This window comes from Panicum virgatum, chromosome 9K, assembly GCF_016808335.1.
Source record: "Panicum virgatum strain AP13 chromosome 9K, P.virgatum_v5, whole genome shotgun sequence".
Classification (NCBI taxonomy): domain Eukaryota; kingdom Viridiplantae; phylum Streptophyta; class Magnoliopsida; order Poales; family Poaceae; genus Panicum; species Panicum virgatum.
Window position 1 is genome coordinate 65,340,497 of NC_053144.1, and position 15,993 is coordinate 65,356,489.

Here is a 15,993-nt window from a genome sequence, read left to right on the forward strand (position 1 = left end):
ACACGACAACTGCAAATCGACAACACCCATACCCACCACTTAAAGGTTTACTAAAATAAGAATTGAAGGAAAGAGATATTAAATTCGTTATAATCTTTCAAAATAAAATGACAATTGCTCTATGTTGGATCGGGTTTAAAAAACACATGGGTTCACGGGTTCGAGTATTGTAGGAACAAATCCGTGCTAATAAACCCAACGAGTAGGACTTTGTGCCTATTAACAAACTCACAGGTCTAAAAGTTGACCCAAATCCGTATCTTAATGGCACAGAAACTCGTCAGGTTTCGGTTACCATTGCCATCACTAGGCGTGGGTGGTCCGCAGCAGAGCGCGGCGGCAGGCGGGCCCCGGTGCGCGGGTGGCCGCGCGGCAGCAGGCCGAGGTGGGCGCAGCGGCAGGCCGTGGCCGTCCGCGGCTGCCGGGCGAGGCCGGCGGCGGGCGGGCCCCGGCGCGCGGGAGGCCGTGTGCGGCGGCCGGGCGAGGCCAGCGAGCGGCGCTAGCTGCCGCGGGGTCTGGGCCGCGCTGCGCCACACTCCAGGCTAGCCGCAGCAGGCCGGCGGCGGGAGCAGAGAGGTGGAGCTCGGCACGGCAGGAGCAGCCGCCTAAGGTAAAAAAAAATATTCGATTGTTTCGTTAGTTCTCTGAATACGTCTTGGGCTAGAAGCTAGTAGAGAAGAATATAGGTTCTCATGAATTTTGATCCTATGTTGACTAGTTAGACTGTTCCAAGATTTTTTGTTCGATAGAAATCGTTAATGCCTGAATACGTAACATGTTTGAATTTTAGCATTGCAGCACTATATAATTTAACGAGTACGTCAAGTACAATCTATAAGATTCGGAAAATAGCATTCAAGATCAATGCTACTGAATATGACAAATTTATTTGTAGAACACCAAAATATAACTGGAACAGCCAGGGTGCATTCTGACCGGGGGATTTACCTAAAGAACAATATAATTTTAACTTATTGTGGTTTTGATATGAACAACAGAGCACCCATATTTTTCTGACAAGTACTGAAAATGCTATTCATGACCTTTAAGGTAGATAAGGTTCTATTCTAGGAATTATCTGACCAGAAAAGATGGCATACTTTTCATATGTTTGTCTTCAGACTCGAATTTCAAATTAGCATATCCAGGCCTAACAACGATGTTTAGATTTAATATGATATATTGTCCATTAAATTCTTCTTTTTCAATCTATAACTGATAGTCTAAATTTGTAGCAGGTTGTAGCAATGTCAGGTATAAATCAGATTCGGATATATTATGGTCAGGGAGAGGTAGTTAATGGGCCGTCGGGGGCTGATTTAGATCCTTTTCCTCATATCACCATTGATCATCCGCATCCTGAGAGTGCGAGCATAAGGGATCTGAAGGATTGGTTTATGGCGATGCTTCAACTAGATGCAAATCTGTGTTCGGTCACGGTTCATTGCATGTATATTACAGGCATTAATCCAGTCGTATATGAACTTCGAGTTGCAGACCGAACATATAAGTGGAGAAAATGGGTAGAGTGGTGTAGGCGGTGCAATGTTCCGTTAACTATTCTTGTGCAGCCATGTGCAACGTACCCATGGCAGAACAAACACCCACACCAGAAACACTACACAACACTTGACCATGTCGTCCTCCGGAGGAGCCTACATTCCATGGAGTAAGGTGAGGGAAAACGTACCCGAAGGAATCGAGACACCTATGTGCTTTTGGGGTTCCTTGTGCAAGCTCATGAAATCCAGGGTATTGTGGGACGACTTCGGCAAGAGGTTCTTCATGTGCGAGAACTTCGAGTACGACCCGCCCAAGCGTTATGGCAAGGATCGAGCAAAGGTACTAGAAAACACTATCACAGTTTGTCACTTTTGAATCTGATACAGACTGGCTAACATGTTTTGGGGAAAGACTCCACCGCCTCTATGTGATTTCGTGCAGTGGTTAGACATCGAGCAATCTCAGGAGGACAAGGACCACGTTGAGTGTGAAGCAAGGTGGGCTGCAGAAAGGTGGCGGCGAATGCAGCACGAGGAACAGATGGAGGAGAAGCGCAAGAAAGACCAGAAAGATATTCGGAAGAGGTTTGCAGAAGTTGAATGGTAGGAGGCAGATGAACGTGAAGCTGATAGGGAGAGGAAGCGAGAGAGGGCCCGGCGTGCAAAGGAAGCAGGGCCTGAAGCTATTAGAAAGGGAAAATATCCCCGGTGCACGCAGTAAAGCACCACCACGTAATCCTGGCAATTTACATTTCCTAAGGCGTGTTAGGTTTAGACACAACACGAGGTTATCGTGTTGCACATGCCACTGCATTTCGTTGTTGAAGTACCTAGTTCAGAGCAAAGGTCTCAGCGTTATGTACCGTAGCAATAGAAACGCTTTAGGCCTCTGCTTTTTTATCGCACCACTGTTTCGAAGATTGTCACCATGTATTGCAAGCCGGGAATTTATGGTTCGTAACATTGTCAGTGTACACCCACCTTTGCAGACCAACTACAGGCACCATTTCCCGACAGACATGACAATACATGCCAGTGCTATGTTTTATCATTTGCGGAACATGTTTCTGAAAAATCAATGAAACCACACAACACTGAAAAGGCTATGGATTCTAAGTAGGCTTTTCAGATTTAGACTTTTCAGTCATAGCGACTAGTCTTTGCAGTGTCTGTCCAACTAGACTTTGCAGTCCTATGGCCGTAGGCTGTTCAGGTTCATTTATGCCTCCACTCACAGGATACTAACACGCCTCTTCCTATATATACACGCAATGCTTCAAATGCAACTTCAAAACCACAACTCAGCTCAAGTAAATATATCTGGAGGGTCTTCTAGTGCAAAGGGTTTCGGCCGCGGGAGTGGAAAGGAGGGCAGGAAGGGTCCTCCTATAGTGTGGGAGGACAGACCTACTGTTGGTCCGGAGTTCTTTGGTGAAGCTGTGTATGAGTTTCCAGCTGAGTGCAAGTTTGATTTCACCAAAGACAGCCCACTGAGGGGATACGATAATCGCAGAGAAGAGTGGCCAAAATGTTCGCATGGTGAGGACTGCGTAGTGCAGATGATGACTGAGAGCACGGATGGAGGTCGTCGGTTCTTCAGATGCCCGCGAGCATGGGTACTTGCTATCACTCTTTGTGTCCACAACACTTTTGTCATGTCTTCTATAATTAACACAAGTTTTTTTTTGTTTTAGTCTTCCGAGGCTCCGGAAGGCTGCAAGTTTGCTAGATGGGTCGATCCTCTTCCTATTCATCCGCATGCGGAGTACACCTACTACCTGCAGAATCGTATCTTCGATTTAGAAATGGCAGTAAGCGCCGGTGACATTGAAGATAATATCAACAGTGATGATATCGATTCACAGGAGGTACTCTACACTGATTCCTATTGCAAGTGCCCATATCACAAGAACAAGGGTCCTCCGACTCCTCCTCCTCCTCCCCCGCAGCCGCCAACAAGCATCGGAGGATGCTATGGAGAAGGTTCAACTTAGTTTGCGCGGTGGGATCAGTACTAAGTCCATTGCCGCTTTCTGTAACATTAGATCGTTTGTCGTGATTTAAATTCCCTGGGGCATGTTAGGTTTAGTTGTGGCATCTCTGCCATTACATACCACTGTTTGAATTGTGTTGTTTCGATTCTCTAAGACATGTTAAGTTTAGTTATGGCACTTGTGCCATTACATGCCCTGCAACAGTTCTGTAATTTAAATTTCCTAAGTGGCCATGCCTTCCATTCCATGTCACAATGGCTCGCTATGGTACCCTCCTCCCAAAGTTCACATCCATACATATTTTTCACGGAATGAAAGGAGATCCTTTAATTGTTTGGCTAGTGAACAAAATGAGAAAAGTAATACACCCTCGCAGTACCAGTTATCCTCCACTTTAAACGCGGGTCAATCATTATTTAATAAGACATGTTGATAGTTCTTAATTGAGTAGGAAGGAAACGTGACTCACTAATGGAAGGATCCAAAAACATTGAAAGTTTAATTGGGATCACGAACAGATCCAAAAAAGTTCAAGGCATTACAATTGAAGTTTGCAAATATTCAATGCTGGCATAAAACTCTTAGAAACACTCTTATTTCATGACAAATTCAAAATCTCCCTGAACCAGCAGAAGCCTTGTTCATTCCTCGTTTCTTGACTAAAGCGACGGTCCGCTCCTATAGCTCGACGCTCTACTCGGAGTTCCAGATGTAACACAATAGATCAACTGTCACACACATATAAAACAACATTGCAATCTTCAAATTTGGAAAAAAATAAAACTAAATTTCGTCCAACGGGTAGACGAAATCTCAAATTTCATCTGCCCAGCGGACGAAATTTAATTGTCTAATTTGTCTACCCGTTAGACAAAATATAAATTTCGTGCTACACGAAAACAGTAATAAATTGTTTAATTCATGCATTTTCGTCTACCCACTAGATGAAATATAATTTCGTCCGACGGTCAGACGAAATTTAGAAATTTCGACTAATGGTACGACAAAATTACTGTATTTCGTCCGCCCACTGGACGAAAACGATATTTTGTCCAACCAGAAGACGATTATAACCTAGTTTTGTAATTTGAGAATTTTGTGGTATTAATCTGTAATTTGAGTAAAAAATGTATTAAAAATAAAAAAAATTCTGTCCTTGACCCCTCGCCCCGTCCAAGCGGCTCCCGACCTCTATAAAGTCGCCACCGCCGGCGACCGGCACCATCACACCACCACACCGATCTACAACTGCTCCACACACAGTCATCAATCCGACCGACAGAGCAAGATGTGCGGCGGTGCGATCCTCGCGGAGCTCATACCCAGCGGCGGCCGGAGGGGAGCCCCCGCCGCGGCGGCGAAGGACGACGACTTCGAGGCCGCATTCCAGGACTTCGACGAGGGCTCCGAGGAAGAGGTCGTGATGCTGACGGAGCGCGAGGCGTTCGCGCTTGGCGCCCGCGCCTCCGCCGGGGCCCGGCGCAACAGGCGTCCGAGCCGGTACCACGGCGTCCGGCGGAGGCCCTGGGGCAAGTGGGCGGCCGAGGTCCGCGACCCCGTCAGGGGCGTCCGCGTCTGGCTCGGCACCTTCGCCACCGCCGAGGCCGCCGCGCGCGCCTACGACGACGCGGCGCGCGACCTCCGCGGCGCCGGCGCCAAGCTCAACTTCCCGTCCTCCGCCGACACGGCGCGCACCCGCAAGCGCCGCGCCGCCGCCGCGGTCGCCAAGGCGTCGACGTACGGCGCCGATGTTGTCGGCGCGCACGCGCTGTCGGCCGAAACCAGCGACGCCATCTCAGGCGACAGCAGCTGCGGCTCCCTGCCGGACTTCTCGTGGCAGGGCATGTCCGCGACCGACGACGGCGCGGCGCGGCCTGATGATGACTTCCACGTCGAGCCAGACCGGTCCGTGGAGCTCGGCTGCCCCAGCAAGCGGACCCGGACCGAACCCCAGGAGGAGGAGGTGGTGGTGGTGGCGCCAGCGCCACCGGCGGCGTCCGAGGGATCCGCCGCCCTGCTGTTCGACGCTTTCATGTTCGGCGACCAGTTCAGCTTCTTCGACGGCGGCGCGTACGAGTCTCTGGACGGTCTGTTCGGCAGCGACGCAGTGGAGAGCAACCAGAGCGCGGTGCTCTGGACCTTCGACGACAACCGTCTTGTCGAGGACACCATGTGCTATTAGTTGTTGGCCTGTCCCCTGCGCTTCACTGTACAAATGCTCTCGTTGCTAGGAGCAAAGTGTCTTCACTGTCACTGTACAAATGCTCTCGTTGCTAGGAGCAAAGTGTCCCTGTAGTTTCTAACTCTGTGCAGCAGCATAAGGGTTTTTTCGAGTCTGCATCTTCAGATCCCATGTGCTTAATCGATCAATTTCTGAGCTGCTAACATCCGAACTGAACGTTACAGTTTGCTTCTTGATCGTTCAGCGATTGCTAGCGTGGTCTTGTGGTAGCGTTTAGCCACATACGTGTAAAAGTGTAAGACGCTGACCTTTTAGTTTTCACAATCAGCACGCTGAACTGCTGAAACAACGGATCGCCTGAACTTGGTTGATCAGCCCAGCAGTGGTAGCAGAACATGGTGTGATGCAGAGGCGGCGAGGAGCGGAGGACAGGAGGCTCCTCGTCGCGTGGGCTTGGTGTTCGTCGGTAGCGCGTACGATGTGGATGCTCCTACTACGGATTCCTCGGCTCGGGTACATGAACGTTAGTAGGATGCACAAGTCCATGTCCTAACGCAAGTTGAAGTTGGGCCACAAACAAGTTGGTCTGGCACTGTGAACTCACGGAGATGCAGTGCGCCGTCTGTCTGTGTGTCTGCCTGATTCTCTGCACTGAGCGATGGCTTAGAGTGATATTGCAGCCATATGCTGAGTGTGCTATATCTCATGAGAGAAAAATGGGAAATGACTTTGCCTTCCTTTGATTGTGTCTTATGTGCCGACACTTGTGAAGAAACCATGGAACACCTCTTTCTACATTGCACTTTTGCTAGCGCTTGCTGGAATCGTCTAGGATTGAATGTGCCACATCAAGCTGATGCCTTTGAAGCAATTGACAGTTTCAAGCTTCAATTAAACACCTCACTTTTTATGCATATTGTGATCCTTATGTGTTGGGGCATTTGGATCTCATGGAATGATCTCATCTTTCACGGACTGCAACCATCTCTCCAGGCTACTGTCAAATGGTCTTCAAGAAGGAACTCATGTTGCTTTTGCACAGAGTCAAAACTAAGCACAAGCCTCTATTAGAAAAATGGATAGCACATTTTGGTTAATAGTCTAGATTTTCTTTATTTCTTTTTTTTGTTTCTTAAGTTTATTTTTTATGTACAACTCTTTTCTTTGTGTTTAATATATTTATAATCAGTAGGAGAGCAGTCCCCTCCTGTTGCTTCAAAAAAAAGAGAAAAAAATGGGAAATGCCATCATGCTAAAAGAAAGGATAATTTGTATGTGAAGCTTTAGTATTGAAAATGACAAGTATCTTGAGATATTGTAGTTTTTGCAAAAGTATATTTTTATATTTTCATAAATATTCTGTGGAACAATAGTAGTCAAGATTTGTGTTTATCAGATCACATACTTATTCGTGATTGAGGAGAGGAGCTCTTCGTCTTGCAAGTTTCATGTTTGTCTGTAGGCACGCCGCGCGGGCGATGTAATACGGGTTCCTGAGGCTGAGACAACTACGTGAAAGCAGGCTCACTGCACGAGTTCTCTTCGCAACGCAAGTGATACTACAACTTTCGAGGCCAAGTTGAATCGCACTATGAACTCACGAGGTCTGCCTCTCTGATTGTCTGCACGGAGCTATGGCCTATGGTCAGTGTGATATTGTTACCAAGGATTTCATATGGAAAAACAGGAACAAAATAGAAATCAAAACGTGAAAAATAAACAGGGTAAAAACCATAAAGACAAATACAGACCAGCGTAGCACGTCCTATGATCCTCATTGAGATGTGGTTTTCATAATTGTTGCGTCAGGAAGCTGTCGTAGCATACGACAAAGAGGTAACTTTTGTTAGCGTGGATCACCGGTATAAATTATGTTCTCCTAATTAAAGTATCTAAATACTAATGAGTAGGCATTTCACTTTCCACCTTCCCATAAGGCAAGTGTAAATATTATAAAGTCATCCGCACCTTTCCCGAAGATACGAAGCTATACCGCTGTGGGAATACCAGGAACATGATAGAAAAGCGGCGGTTGTTTTGGTTTACTACACACCTATCTATATATAGATACATGAGATCGGCAGAGAGAGGCATGTTCCATTAGAAAACAAGTAAAAAGAATGTGCAACTGGTTTTACCTACTCAATTACCGCTGAACAGAAATAGTTAGCAAGTCCGGGTGAAGTCGGCAATACAAGTTTCTAGAATACCGAGTATGTGGTGGCGGCCGCCGGCCATAGCGGTTTGGTATGTAACGTGACTGTATCCTGATAATATTCAGTTATATTCTTATGTCCCAAATTGTTTTTAATAATATTACTTATAAATTTAATGGACATCACTTGTTAGTCAGAAGAGTGAATAATTACACTTTATTTTCTAAAGAATAAGTCCATTTTACTACCCTCAACAATCTACCCTCATTTCCAAAAGAGACTGTTCAATTTACTTTTCTAATTATAAAAAAACTCGAATGGTGGGGAAGAACTGCCCCCACGACATTACAATTAAGAACACGGACCGTATGACCCCTGTCGAAAAAATCTCCGAACCCTGGCCAATGTCCACAAGGGTCAAACCGAACTTGGGCCGACGACCACCGTAACACATAGGCCGGCACAGCACACTGTAACCTGGGCCGGCGACGCAGCAACCCAAGACAGCGAGCACAGCGAGGGTTTTTTTTGGTGCAAGAACCAGGGTTCGAACTCTAGCCGGTGGGCACAACCAACGACCGCCACACCATTGAGCTTCGCTCAGTTTGTACTTTTCTAATTATCAGAAACTAGACTATTCGTTAACATGTATTTTCTCATATAGATAGGTCTTATTAGGATTTCATAAGGTCAAAATTTGTAAGTTTTGGCCAACAACTAGTCATATACGTTTAGTGTGTAAAAGTTACATCAACATATTCCTATCTCACATATTTTTTTAATATGATACTGGCTTTGTAATAATTAATCATATATTTAATGGATCAAAATTTTATTTTAAGATTTTTTTCAGACCCTAATACACGTTATAATAAAAAAAGGGGGGAGGAAGTACATTGCTTTGGTTTGGCCAAGTAGGCGGAACGTGGTGGCCACAAGCCATACCCAAACTTAGAAACATCGAACGTGCCATTGGGGATAAAGTAGTCAAAATTACTAGCTGCATTGCTTATGACGGAGACATGCTCACTAATGGTTGTTAGGCACATAAGATTTCTGTTTAGCTGATGTGCCCGTTCTAATCCCTTATTAGCTGTTTGTTGATCTGTTTGCTCTACCTTAAAACTAAAGTTGTTGGCGTGACGCCGACGATGGTTGTTGTTATGTGACCGTGACATCATTACTCAAGTAATCAACATGGCTAGTGCAGTGGGACGAGACCGATTAGCTCGCCGGCGTCGTCCTTTTGCAAGTTTGTCATTGACGGCCAAGTGGGGAGGAACGTGGCCCTTTGCACAAGTTGCTCTGGATATGGTTGTCCGGCCTGAACGACGAGGAGGGATGAACCGGCAGCTGAAGGGACACACACCAAGATAGTTGCAGAGCAAGTGGCGTACCTGACGAACGACGAGGAGGGATGAACCGGCAGCTGAAGGGACACACACCCAGATAGTTGCAGAGCAAGTGGCGTACCTGACGAATAGAGCACAAGATGCTCCTCCAATCGCTGGAGCCCTGCATAGTACGACGATTCTCCGTTAAGCCATCTCTAACCTGTCTACGGTGTCCAAAGAAAAAAAAATAAAAAACTACCTACAGACACTACTTCTCCGATGCATAATTTCTACAATAAATGAAGCAAAGAAATCTCTTCCAATTATTTCTCCTATTTCTCCTTGCTCTTCTTTTTTTCTTAGTTCTTGTGTAGACATAGTGTTTTGCATGAGAAATCATATCTATCTTTTCTCTTATTAACTCTTGCCATGTCACCAAATTGCTTATGTGACAGCTTCATTAATGTTATGGACACCATCCTACTAGAAGGGTTGGAGATGGTCTTACTGCCAAACTACTAATGTAATCGGCAACAATTTATGCTTGGGAACTATCAGGAGCAAACCAACCTCTTCGTGCAAACTATGGAAACTTCAATCGGGGTCATCAGATCAACATCCAAGGAGAGGGGCGCAGAGAGGTGGGAGGGGAGATTTGTAAAAGTGTGATTACCCAATCTAAGGGCGGATCCAGATTGTACAATTACCCAATCTCTCCTCCCCTTGGATGTTGATCCAATGACTCAGATTGAAGTTTTTATAATTTTCCATAGTTTGCACGGTCAGAGTTCTCAAGTGAAGCATTGAACCAACTTGCAGCAGATAGCTAGCATATAGTATTTTCTGAATGCGTAGTTGTGATGAAATGGTTTATGACCAGTCATCTACTTTGTGGCATAGTTTTCTAAGTTTTTTTTAAAACTTTGCCTGTAGCAATTAGCATAAAACATAGAGAGAGAACTTCATGAACCTAAACGAAGTGAAGAACTAGGTGGCTTTGCATATAAGAAGTCTATTTTTTTTACCATCAAACTAATGCTGGAGTTCGATTTTGTCCATTGAAGTATTGAACTATGAAAACGGATAGCTAATTTCAAAGACGGTTTTTTCCTATATATGTATTTTTTAAAAAAAATTATGGTTTGCTCTCTAAAAATTCATAATTAATTTATTTTCAATCACAAAAATATGAAATCACTATAATATTTTTTTCCTAAAATTATAACCTACCTATGTGTGCTCTATTTAGAGTTATATATGGGTTTTTTAAGTTCATCTTACTGGAGATTTATTACTCGTAGCAGTGACCGTTATTTATTTAAATTTTTGTTTGGCAATTTACTTTGTTTGCCACTTTACTTTAATCACCTTTGAGTCGTGCCTCATTTGAAACCTATTACCAGGTAATGCAACGTGGCATGCTAGCCCTGCCAGGTGCGTGACATGTGGCATTCTAGTCACCATGCCAAGTCATCCGCCAATGATACTAGCTATGGTTTATAAATTCTTCCCTCCGTCGGCAACCTTCGTGGTTCTAAACAACACGAACAACCCAAGAAAAACTTTTCCTAGCGGTGAACAATGTGCGGGGGCGCCATTCTCGCGGAACTCATCCCGTCGCCGCGCCGGGCGGCGTCGAAGCCGGTGACCGCGGGCCACCTCTGGCCGGCGGGCTCCGACACCAAGAAGGCCGGCAGCGGGAGGAGCAAGAGGCACCAGCTCGCCGACGTCGACGACTTTGAGGCCGCCTTCGAGGACTTCGCCGACGATTTTGACAAGGAGGAGGTCGAGGACCACCATTTCGTGTTCTCGTCCAAATCCGCATTCTCCCCAGGTAACCGACCGATCAACATCGCGGCTCATTCGAGGGTTCAATAATCTGTAACCGGCAGGAATGTTCACGCGCGTTCTTGGGTCTGATCGTGGCGTGCACAAGAGCTGTTAGTGTGTGATCTCAAGGGAAAGAACTCTTGTAGCCCACGGCGTGCGCGCGGCGACCCAGAAGAGGCGCGGCCGCCGCCACTTCCGCGGCATCCGGCAGCGCCCCTGGGGCAAGTGGGCGGCGGAGATCCGCGACCCGCACAAGGGCACCCGCGTCTGGCTCGGCACCTTCAACACCGCCGAGGACGCCGCCCGGGCCTACGACGTCGAGGCACGCCGCCTCCGCGGCAGCAAGGCCAAGGTCAACTTCCCCGCGGCCGGCGCGCGCCCACGCCGCGGCAACTCGCCGAGACCGCAGCGCCACCATGCCGCAGCGCAGCCCGCGTTGCTTGCAGGAGAGAAGCGGAAGGAGGAGGAGATCGTCGTGAAGCCTGAAATTGGGGCGTCGTTCGACTTCGACGTGGGCAGCTTCTTCGACACGGCCTTCCCCGCGGCGCCGCCGGCCATGGAGAACTCCTTCGCCGGCAGCACCGGGTCGGAGTCCGGTAGCCCCGCAAAGAAGATGAGATACGACAACGACTCGTCGTCCGATGGGATGAGCTCCGGCGGCGGCTCCGCGCTGGAGCTCGCTGACGAGCTCGCGTTCGATCCGTTCATGCTGCTCCAGATGCCCTACTCGGGCGGGTACGAGTCCCTCGACGGCCTGTTCGCCGTCGACGCCGCCCAGGACGTGAACAACGACATGAACGGCGTCAGCCTGTGGAGCTTCGACGAGTTCCCCGACGACAGCGCTGTTTTCTAACGTGCCGCCCTACCAGTTTCCCTCAGCTGTAAGCACCTGAATCCATCACCATGGCGTTTTCTGTTCCTCGTGTTCATCGATCGCCCTACGTCACAGGCTCTGATTCTTGGTTCAGGGACGGCGGCGGTGCGGACGCTCCACCGGACGATCGATGCAGCTGATGAGGGCGACTGCCGATCGCTTGCTTGTTGATTGGCGTGTAATCATATATGTCAGAGTACTGTACTGTGCTGTGCTGCTTGAGTTTGCTCGCTAGATTCTGTATCAGTGTATCTGTACTGCCGGCCTCCTGATCAAACTGTACTCTACTTTGAATATTTGTACTACTCGTTTTTGGTGCTTCCTATTGTGTGTCAATAGTCCTATGAATTTGATCATGTCGGCAATGGTCGTCTATATTGTACGGTTGTGATTGTTATGCCAAATAAGTTTGTGAACCTGGTTGTATATACTACCATCCTACCATCATGTTTCAGCCGGATATAAGGAGATCATAATTTTCTGAATCGTGTCAGATGTTGAACAATTTTGCTTCTGGTATATATAGGTTGTGTTCTTTTTTTATTAATTGACATAGGGAAGAAGCATTTCCCCCCTAATTACGCATCGATAAGGTGCAATATAACCACATATCAACAACCTTATTCTTATGAGAAAACGAGGTCAAACCCTACAATCTCAAGGTTAATTTGAAAAAATAGGGCTAAAACAATAACCACAGAGACAGCGACATGCCCGGCACAAGGGTATACTTGAAGAACTCCTTTCAATCTTGGAAAATTATAGATTCGCAAACATGACAAAAAGAGACTCATGCCAATCAATTAGCACCCCTGCAAAAAAAAAAAGCACCCCTGCGAGGAGTTCAGAGGAAATAAACACAGTATATGCCTATGTGCTGGCAGCAGTTCTTTGCCATTTCGTTTGATTCCATGACACAGAATTCTGACCCCTGCAAAAATATCTGTCTCATTTTCCTGGGTACTTAGGTTTTTTCTTCCAGAAACAGTCCAGTGAGCTGGGACATGGATGCGGAAACCACCTCGCAGTCCTGTGGGCGCACCACCGGTTTCCGACGGCTGCCCGACGATAATTTAGGCTGCAATTTGCACATCTTGCTGTTATCTTGCTCGCTCCGATGTCGTCGCGACAGGGACTCGGCTCAGCTACGTTCCAGACCGAGCAGAGTTGCAGGATTCTCAAGCAAAGATATAAAAGAAATCCCAAGTGGAAGCAAAAGGCAAACGCTGAAACGCTTTAGTCCTTGCTTTTTTTTTTATAATTAGTTTGGGCCTTGCATTTGTTTGGCTGCAACTTGCTTGGGGGCCATGCCATGCCATGATCAGTCGGCAGCACCTAATCTTTACCTTCAGAAAACTGCCAGTTGCAGCGGCTCGGCCCTCTGCATAATCTGCCCCGTGATGATTGCTGATTAACTAGTTGCCTAGGGGTCTAGGCCCTCCAATAATTTGTTTGGCCACTCTCACCTGTTCCGTTAGCCGCAGAAATTCCCCAGTACATATAGGATCGAGAGGAATTATAGGATGTTCGATCCAGTTCCTCAAGAATAAACAAGATCCTCGATCCTCCAGATGCGAAGTTCTTTTCAGCACAAAAAAAAAATCCTCGCAAGCTTATCCTGCTATCCATTTGTTGTTCAGAGCCACACAACTTCTGTAGAACGATAACGATAAGGCTACTAGGCTACTCAGTCGTTTTTTTATTTTTGGAAGGACTATAAGGTTAGGCAGGCGCCACTGTTTGTATCTTCAGACTTGAGAGCGCTGTTACTTGTCCATGCATGTGGAGAGATGCTGCCAATGACCCTCGACAAGTTTGTCCGCCTCTGGTCAAGGATTGTAGCCTCTAGAAGGGATTTGGGATTCATTATCCAAAAGAAGAAGAAGAGAGTTGGGATTTGGTTCTGAAGTTGCAGAGACGGAAGCGCCTCCGGTCGATCTTCTGCTCCTCCAAAGTGGATCCTGGAAGAAACAGAGCAAACGGCCCTTTTGATGATGAATTTGCTGCTTCATCATAACCTAACCTGAAACTTGTTGGAAACAACAGCATTTCGGACAAACTTGTCGAGGATGAAAAACATGACATGAAAAAAAGAGACGGAATGCAGAAACAAGGGCTCATGAGCGATGCGAAAGTCACCTCTTTCTGCTCAAACGAACGCAGTCGATGGAGAAAGTCACCTTGGGCAGCATGTGGCAACTGACAAGACCAAGCCCGAATAAGCAATGTGCATGCCCCCCCAGATGCTATAAGTAGCAATGCCACGTCATGCGTATGCGCATCAAACCGAAGGGCTCCCAACACTTTCTGCAAAAGGGGGCAATTGGGACGGTCTTATACAAGCATGGATGAGGAATTGAGGATGATACGCCTCTAGATTCTGTTCTATCTACACATAGCATTAGCCTACGGGACCCCTGCAAGTCTGTGGGGTGGCCGGGTGGGAGTGCAAAAGTAGAGAACCGGCCAGCCGCCGCCCATGGCTCCGTGGGCTGAAAAGAGCCAGCCCATGGTATCGCTATCAACCCACACACATACAGTGGCGGCGGCGGCACTGTTAATGATGGTGTTCATACTCATTGCACTTGAAGCCCACCAGAGTCTGTGGGCGCCCACTAGATTGGGAGAAACCGGATTCGAGGAGCGGCGACCAAGACCAGCCCACGCTCTTTGGACGGCCCACGTCACCCGGTTCGTTCCTCTATTTACAGTTTCCCCGCGCGAGACTTCCACTCCTCGGTCGCTCTCCCGCGTTGCCAAGCTTCTGTTCTTCCTTCCAGGCAAGGGAACCTATCGATACGACATGTGCGGGGGAGCGATCCTCGCCGAGCTCGTCCCCGAGCGGGTGCACCGGCCGCTCACAGTCGCCACGCTCTGGCCGGCGGCCGAGAGCGGGGCCACCGCCACCGCCAGCGGCAAAAGGAAGGCGGCCGACGTCGACGACGAGCTCGAGGCCGTCACCGACGACGAGGAGTTCGAGGCCGAGTTCCAGCTTTTCGTGGACGACGACGAGCCGTCTCCGGCCGCCTCGCCCGAATCGTCCGGCCGCAGGTCCAGGGTCGCTGCCCCTTCTCCTGCAGGTACGGTCGATCAGAGTCAGACCACTTCGCCTGCAAAAAAAAAAAATGTGTTCACTTCCCTTCCCTTGTTTTCAGTTTCAGGGCGCTCCGTGTGCACGAGCCCGGCTCCGCGCGTGAACAAGTACAGGGGCGTCCGCTACCGGCGGTCGGGGAGGTGGGCGGCGGAGATCCGGGACCCGCGGCAGGGGCGGCGCGCGTGGCTCGGCACCTTCTGCACCGCCGAGGAGGCCGCCCGGGCGTACGACCGCGAGGCCAGCCGGATCCGCGGGAAGAGCGCGCGGCTCAACTTCCCGCTCCCGGACGAGGGCCAGGGCCCCCGCCGGCGCCAGAGGCGGAGCACGCCGGCGCCGGCCATCGACCTGAACCTGCCGGCCGTCTCCGACGACGACACCATTGATGCTGACGACGATTCCGACGACGCTCGCCGTGCAGCAGGTAACAGCAACATCTCCTGACAGCATGCTTACACTTGACTGGACTGCTGCTAGCTATCCACTCAAACAATGGCGTCGTTGCCTCGTGTCTTCAATTTGCAGAGATGGGCGGTGAGGCGGTGCAGAGCGCGCTGGCGCGGATCAAGGAGCTGATCGCGCAGGGTCCTCACGGAGAGAGGATCGTGTCGGAGCTGAAGATGAACGGAGCGGCCGGGGCGTTGCAGTACGCGGCGCTGATCGCCGAATGCAGCCGTCAGATGGAGGAGATCGCTGCCCTGCGGAGAGACCTCGAGACACGCGAGAGGCAGCTTGTCCGGCTGGTTTCAAATGTTATGCTTCGTTGATCACTATAAACGTCTACTGATGTTTAAAGTGTCAGGAAACTTTAGTATGATTGCTGGATTATACATGCCATGGCCCATGATGATGTGTGTCAGGAAACGTCGAGCAGATGACTCTGAACAATATAAACTGCCAGCGGCAGCTGTCGTCGGCAGGAAAGGCAAAACTGAAATTCCCCCAACCCTGTCTCTGTTCTTCTCCAACCCCTGTTCTTCTTGCTGCTAGCCATTTCCCATTCTGATTCTCCTCAAATCTATGAGTTCTA

At 48.5% G+C, this 15,993-nt stretch overlaps 4 protein-coding genes and 1 long non-coding RNA gene across 6 annotated transcripts; 4 read left to right on the forward strand and 1 right to left on the reverse strand.

Moving 5' to 3' along the window:
• The first annotated feature begins 620 nt into the window (after positions 1 to 620).
• LOC120647091 lies at positions 621 to 4,274 on the forward strand. Its single transcript, XM_039923716.1, has 2 exons — positions 621 to 3,118; positions 3,197 to 4,274. The coding sequence occupies exons 1-2, from the start codon at positions 2,774 to 2,776 to the stop codon at positions 3,494 to 3,496; spliced, it is 645 nt and encodes a 214-aa protein (XP_039779650.1). The 5' UTR covers positions 621 to 2,773; the 3' UTR covers positions 3,497 to 4,274.
• A 427-nt stretch (positions 4,275 to 4,701) lies between these two features.
• Positions 4,702 to 5,883, forward strand: LOC120647090 (ethylene-responsive transcription factor WIN1-like). Its single transcript, XM_039923715.1, has 2 exons — positions 4,702 to 5,707; positions 5,738 to 5,883. The coding sequence occupies exon 1, from the start codon at positions 4,785 to 4,787 to the stop codon at positions 5,676 to 5,678; it is 894 nt and encodes a 297-aa protein (XP_039779649.1). The 5' UTR covers positions 4,702 to 4,784; the 3' UTR covers positions 5,679 to 5,707; positions 5,738 to 5,883.
• A 4,795-nt stretch (positions 5,884 to 10,678) lies between these two features.
• LOC120647092 (ethylene-responsive transcription factor 1-like) lies at positions 10,679 to 12,357 on the forward strand. Of its 2 annotated transcripts, none has more exons than XM_039923718.1 (3): positions 10,679 to 11,002; positions 11,145 to 11,879; positions 11,948 to 12,357. In XM_039923718.1, the coding sequence occupies exons 1-2, from the start codon at positions 10,750 to 10,752 to the stop codon at positions 11,849 to 11,851; spliced, it is 960 nt and encodes a 319-aa protein (XP_039779652.1). In that variant the 5' UTR covers positions 10,679 to 10,749; the 3' UTR covers positions 11,852 to 11,879; positions 11,948 to 12,357. The 2 variants fall into 2 exon arrangements, with proteins under 2 accessions (XP_039779652.1, XP_039779651.1); XM_039923717.1 differs by having other exon boundaries at positions 11,967 to 12,357.
• Positions 12,358 to 13,472: 1,115 nt separating this feature from the next.
• On the reverse strand, positions 13,473 to 14,309 carry LOC120647093. Its single transcript, XR_005664683.1, has 2 exons — positions 14,012 to 14,309; positions 13,473 to 13,895 (listed from the first exon to the last, which is right to left on the reverse strand). It is a non-coding gene; the product is annotated as an uncharacterized LOC120647093 (long non-coding RNA).
• Positions 14,310 to 14,595: 286 nt separating this feature from the next.
• LOC120647094 (ethylene-responsive transcription factor RAP2-12-like) lies at positions 14,596 to 15,810 on the forward strand. Its single transcript, XM_039923720.1, has 3 exons — positions 14,596 to 14,952; positions 15,028 to 15,387; positions 15,489 to 15,810. Exons 1-3 carry the CDS (start codon positions 14,676 to 14,678, stop codon positions 15,728 to 15,730), a joined length of 879 nt encoding a protein of 292 aa, XP_039779654.1. The 5' UTR covers positions 14,596 to 14,675; the 3' UTR covers positions 15,731 to 15,810.
• The last annotated feature ends 183 nt before the right edge of the window (positions 15,811 to 15,993 follow it).

What these genes read in the sequence shown, in the direction of transcription:
- LOC120647090 (XM_039923715.1), top strand. Translation starts at nt 4,785, where the DNA reads ATGTGCGGCGGTGCGATCCTCGCGGAGCTCATACCCAGCGGCGGCCGG.
- LOC120647092 (XM_039923718.1), top strand. Translation starts at nt 10,750, where the DNA reads ATGTGCGGGGGCGCCATTCTCGCGGAACTCATCCCGTCGCCGCGCCGG. An exon ending in CAAATCCGCATTCTCCCCAG is followed by an intron (nt 11,003 to 11,144) that starts GTAACCGACCGA and finishes GAACTCTTGTAG; the next exon opens with CCCACGGCGTGCGCGCGGCG.
- LOC120647094 (XM_039923720.1), top strand. Translation starts at nt 14,676, where the DNA reads ATGTGCGGGGGAGCGATCCTCGCCGAGCTCGTCCCCGAGCGGGTGCAC. An exon ending in CGCTGCCCCTTCTCCTGCAG is followed by an intron (nt 14,953 to 15,027) that starts GTACGGTCGATC and finishes CCTTGTTTTCAG; the next exon opens with TTTCAGGGCGCTCCGTGTGC. An exon ending in CGACGCTCGCCGTGCAGCAG is followed by an intron (nt 15,388 to 15,488) that starts GTAACAGCAACA and finishes TTCAATTTGCAG; the next exon opens with AGATGGGCGGTGAGGCGGTG.
- LOC120647091 (XM_039923716.1), top strand. Translation starts at nt 2,774, where the DNA reads ATGCTTCAAATGCAACTTCAAAACCACAACTCAGCTCAAGTAAATATA. An exon ending in TCAGATGCCCGCGAGCATGG is followed by an intron (nt 3,119 to 3,196) that starts GTACTTGCTATC and finishes TTTTTGTTTTAG; the next exon opens with TCTTCCGAGGCTCCGGAAGG.